Genomic DNA, 5,213 nt, shown 5'->3' on the forward strand with positions numbered 1-5,213 from the left:
TCGGTTGCTATGGACCAGATACACCATTTCCCCCCTCACAAACGTCTACTGCTCTACTGTGGAGTTTAGTCACAATATTAGTCACATATATTTGTTGGGAGAAAAGGGTCAATGCCCTTGACAACTGGAGCAGTTCTCTAATGTCTTGAAATACCCCTGTGTTGCCATGGACCAGTACCCCTGTGTTGCTATGGACCAGATGAATTGTTTCCACTTCATATTATCTTGTAATACGATAAGATGCCTTTTTCTCCTACGGTTTCACGGACCATTTTCTATTGTAATGTGATAATGACGTCTTTTTTTCCTACGGTCCATCCAACCATTTTATCACAGAACATGATGTCTCACTCAGTCTCTAGAATTTCATTGATCAGACACTGTATTAAAATGACTCATTAATGTCACCCACATCATATTCAAGGGGCTCGACTACACTCATATCATGGGTGTTGGTTACCCAGAAATGTATCTGAGCAGATTGTAACTGTCTTTTTGATTTATGAGGCCAATGAAATATGAGAACCTGGCTGGGATATAGAAGATTTGCTCGCACCTTGTTTGACATATGTTATTGCAAAAATGTTATTTGAAAAAAAGGACGTTAAACTGTCACAAACAGTTGTCTAACATTGGTGTCTTTCTCTCACTCCACTCAGCGGCCCTGGAGCAAGGCACTTAAGCCCTAAAATCTGCATGGGGCATTGCAGCCTGCACTGTGAATACCCTCTGCGCAAACATCTCCAACCTGTGTGTGTGTGTGTTTGCCTGCCTTTGGAAGGGGTTGGGGTAAAATGTAAGACACATTTTCTTGGACTGTAAGGAAAAAAGGATCAATAAAGTATTCTTTCTCTTCCTCTTCTTCTTCACTCCACAGGCGTTTGTGGAGATGGCGTACATCGAGGCGGCCCAGGCTATGGTTCAATACTACCAGCTGACTCCAGCCACGATCAACGATCAGCAACTACTGATCAGGATGTCCAAGAGATACAAGGAGCTTCAGCTCAAGGTGAGTTGTATTGGGTTGACATTGTGGAATGTTTATTACAGGTTTTATTTAGCTCACACCAACTGTGTTCTGTATCTACAGTATCATGTTATGGTGTAAAACGCTCTGTTCATACAGAAACCAGGTAAAGACGTTGATTCAATCATCCAGGATATCAACTCTCTGAGGGAAAGGGACGAGATGCAGGAGACTGATCAGTAAGGCGACTTGTTTCATTCTTTCCTTGTACATTTTCTTAGCGGCAATTTTTTGTTGTAATATGCGATTGTCTATGTACGATTGATCCCCTGTAGAAAACAACAAATAATGGATGATATTATCCAACACTACTTCCTGACTACAAACTGCATATTAATTCTATTATTTCCTCCCAGCTACATGCCAGAGAGAGCGCGGTCCCGTAGTCCCATCAGCCGCTCTTTGAGCCCTCGCTCCCACAGCCCCAGCTTTACCTCCTGTTGTTCAGCCCACAGCCGGCAGGGGACACCCTGCCGAGGAGGCCCGGAACAGGGCTCCTGGACCGCCAAACACATGAGAAGGGGGGATGAGGACAGAGAACGAGAGAGGGAAAGGGAGGAGGTGCCATGGAGGAACGGAGGGACAGTGGATGACGACAGGCTGAACGGGAGGATGCAGGATCGACGGAACAAGCCGTACCTGAAACCCTCCGACCGAGACCGGATCAGTCCCAGATCAGCGGACGAAAGAGGAGGAGGAAGAGGGGAGGGGATGAGGGGGGGGAACAGGGGGGGAGACTGGTACCCCCACCCGCGGGGTAGCCCTCAGGGGATGCCCCCCTTCCCTTCGTACAGGAACATGGATGAGGACTCCTACAAAACACAACACGTGTATAAGTCAGAGAAGCCCCTGAGGCCACAGTACCAGAGACATGAGGAGGGGAGAGTCAAGTCAAAGAGGAGGGATGGAGGGGACTACCACAGGTCCAGACACTCAGAGTCAGAGCTGGGAGAGGAGTCTCTACCCACCAGGACAGGAGAAGACAGAAGACAGAGAGGAGTGTCCCCGACATGGGGAAGGAGCAAGAAACCAACCATGAGACACGGGACGGAGAAACCGGAAATAGAGATTACTGAAAATAACGTAAGTGATAGGATTTTATTTAAGTAAGTAAGATTTATACGTAATTCAGAAGTTGTACATGTACAGTATATCTTATTTACAAACAAATGCCGTATCATTACAGGGAGAAACCGCTGAGGATCAGCAATCCAAAGAGAAGTCTGTTTCTCCTCAACGAAGTGGCAAGCATGAGCGAGAAAAAGACAGCGAGGCGGAGGAGTGGGAGAGTGGGGACGACACGGAGGGTGAGTGCTGGTACCCCAAGAACATGGAAGAGCTGGTCACAGTGGATGAGGTAGGAGAGGACGACTCCATCATCGAGCCGGAACTCCCTGAGCTGCAGGAGCGCGAGGACGTGTCAGCCTCAGACCTCCACAAGGATCCTACGGAGGAGGAGGAGGAGGGGGAGGCTCCACGATCAACCTCCACCCCCAGTCCCAGGCCCTGCTCTGAGAAGGAGTTAGCCCAGAGAGAGGATACCGAGTTGGGCAGAGGAGGTGGGGTAGGTGGGGTGTTGGATCCTACACCTACAGAGGAGAAAGATGGGGAGATAAGCACAAACCCCAGCCCCACAGACCAGTCACTGCCACTGCCACAGCTACAGTCACTGCCACAGCCACAGCCACTGCCGCAGCCACTGCCGCAGCCACAGCCACAGTCACTGCCACAGCCACAGCCACAGCCACAGCCACTGCCGCAGCCACAGCCACTGCCGCAGCCACAGCCACAGCCACAGCCACAGTCACTGCCACAGCCACAGTCACTGCCACAGCCTCAGCCACCCATCCCAGCAGCCTCAGAACAGCTCAGTTCAGATCTGGATGATTTCCCCAACCCGGAGTTCAAGGCAGCCCTGGAAGAGACGTGTTTGAACTTGGAAGCTGAAGTACTGAAGAGAGGAGCGCCGACGCAGGAGCTGGCGCTAACCAATCACGCTGGTGCGTGTGAAAGCAGCAAGACCCAGGATGTAATACACAAGATGGAGGACGTGGGGAGGGAAGTAACGGTCATGGAGCCAGACATACAGCAGCACAAGGCTGAGACTCCTAGAGGTACAGAACATTTTCTCTCACTATGAAATAATATGTCCAGTATTTTACTTCCTGATAAAATAAGCCAGTATCGGGATTCTGAATCGTCATCCATGTTTCCTGTTTATTATTGTACAGATGTTATTCTTCTAGATTTTATAGGTAACTTATGTTCACTTGTCATTTACAGTCATCCAGAATTCAACACATGTCCCACGTCCTATAAACCTAATAGACATAGGGGCTCCCTCACCTTCTAGAGGGCAGGAGAAGATTATCAGTGAACACAGCATCCCTCTGGGTAAGGACCAAATTACTTTTATTTACATAAAGTATTGTTGTTTATTTGTTATTGTATGTATGCTATCTGCAATGTCATTTTAAGCCCAGTAACAATTGCCCCTTGGCCTTGGCGACAAATAAAGCTTATTGAATATAATATGATTATTAATCAACAACCTGTTATAACAATGCTCTCTTAGCCTGGAGTGAAAGAGTGCATGTGGTAGCTTCAGCTGGCCACTTGTTGAGAGCAAGGTGTTAAACGCACCCCTGAGATGTGTTTATTTAGGCCTGGAATCACATAGGCACACATGACCTACTGTGCCTCGTTGGTGAACGCTACACATGAGTGGACTATGATGGCCTTCGAGTGTGTGTGTGTGTGTGTGTGTGTGTGTGTGTGTGTGTGTGTGTGTGTGTGTGTGTGTGTGTGTGTGTGTGTGTGTGTGTGTGTGTGTGTGTGTGTTTCACAGCCAAATGCTACGGTCATTGATAGCGTGGCTGAGAGATTCACAATTGAGTAGTGTCTGGCTGCAGTGTTGTGTTCTCCCATGAGAGAGACAGTGACAGTGCAGCTGATCTAGATCAGCTGGAAGAGTTGACAACTTCCCTCTGTCACACTGACAAGGCTACTGCTGAGGGGTGGAGGGGCCATGCTGCCCACTGACTTTCCTCCTAGCTGCCTTTGAAAACGTGTCTGCTTCAGACCTGGGAGTTAGCCCTGGGTAACCTCTCTAGCCAATCAGTTGCATTGGTAACAGTACATTACGTTACTCTAGTCCCTGTGTAGTAACAGTCTAATCACATTTGTACCAACTTTTATTAAGAGTTCTAGATGTAACGTTTGTCGTCGGAAGGAGACCATGGTGCAGCGTGGGTAGGCGTACATTATTTTATTTAAACGTTCCACCAAGAAAAAACAATAAACAATAAAACGAACGAAAAGCTTCGTCGTGCAAACTACATGCACCCAAAGAAAGACAAGATCCCACACTGAAGGAGGGAAAAAGGGCTGCCTAAGTATGATCCCCAATCAGAGACAATGAAAGACAGCTGCCTCTGATTGGGAACCACACTCGGCCAAACACAAAGAAATAGAGAACATAGAATGCCCACCCAAATCACACCCTGACCTAACCAAATATAGAGAATAACAAGGATCTCTAAAGTCAGGGCGTGACACTAGAGGTACATTGGCTGTGTTCTGATTGGTCTGATGCTGTTGTATGGTCGGGGGATTCTCTTCTCTAATTGGTCTGCGGCTGCTGTAGGGGTACATGTTCTATTCTCTGATTGGTTTGTGCTGTTCTAGAGGTGTATTAGCAGTTTTCTGATTGGTGTGTTGCTGTTCTAGGGGTGGAGTTCATCGTGCCCAGTACGGGGTTCTACTGTAAGCTGTGTGGCCTGTTCTACACCAGCGAGGAGACAGCCAAGATCTCTCACTGTCGCAGTACTGTCCACTACAGGAACCTTCAGGTACAGCAACACATTTACTATTAACATAGGTCATTCTAATTAGACATGGTTATGAGGAAGAGGGGAGGAGGAGGAGGAGCAGGAAGAAGAAGAGAAAGAAGGAAGGGGATGAACGATGATGATCATGATGATGATGATTTTGATAGCAGGAAACACTAACCCTCTCCATCGTTAACTTGCACCTTGCAGAAGAGTCAGGAACATATGTGTGACCTGTATCAGTTATTACGGGGAACGCTTGGAAGCTTATCACTCAGTGACATCATTGTGAGACCAAAGTTCAGAAAAATGTCTTTAGAGTTGAGTTACAGTGTGGCACATGTTACCCAACCATG

At 47.7% G+C, this 5,213-nt stretch overlaps 1 protein-coding gene across 1 annotated transcript in view; it reads left to right on the plus strand.

Annotated features, from left to right (window-relative positions):
- The window catches only part of rbm20 (RNA binding motif protein 20), an 83,184-nt gene that overhangs the window by 74,462 nt on the left and 3,509 nt on the right, over positions 1-5,213 (plus strand). The window contains exons 8-13 of the mRNA XM_055917772.1: positions 878-1,009; positions 1,127-1,206; positions 1,384-2,110; positions 2,214-3,141; positions 3,311-3,421; positions 4,757-4,878. Coding sequence (XP_055773747.1) covers positions 878-1,009; positions 1,127-1,206; positions 1,384-2,110; positions 2,214-3,141; positions 3,311-3,421; positions 4,757-4,878 — 2,100 coding nt within the window. The remainder of the gene's footprint in view (positions 1-877; positions 1,010-1,126; positions 1,207-1,383; positions 2,111-2,213; positions 3,142-3,310; positions 3,422-4,756; positions 4,879-5,213) is intronic.

Source organism: Salvelinus fontinalis, chromosome 3 (assembly GCF_029448725.1).
Source record: "Salvelinus fontinalis isolate EN_2023a chromosome 3, ASM2944872v1, whole genome shotgun sequence".
Lineage (NCBI taxonomy): Eukaryota > Metazoa > Chordata > Actinopteri > Salmoniformes > Salmonidae > Salvelinus > Salvelinus fontinalis.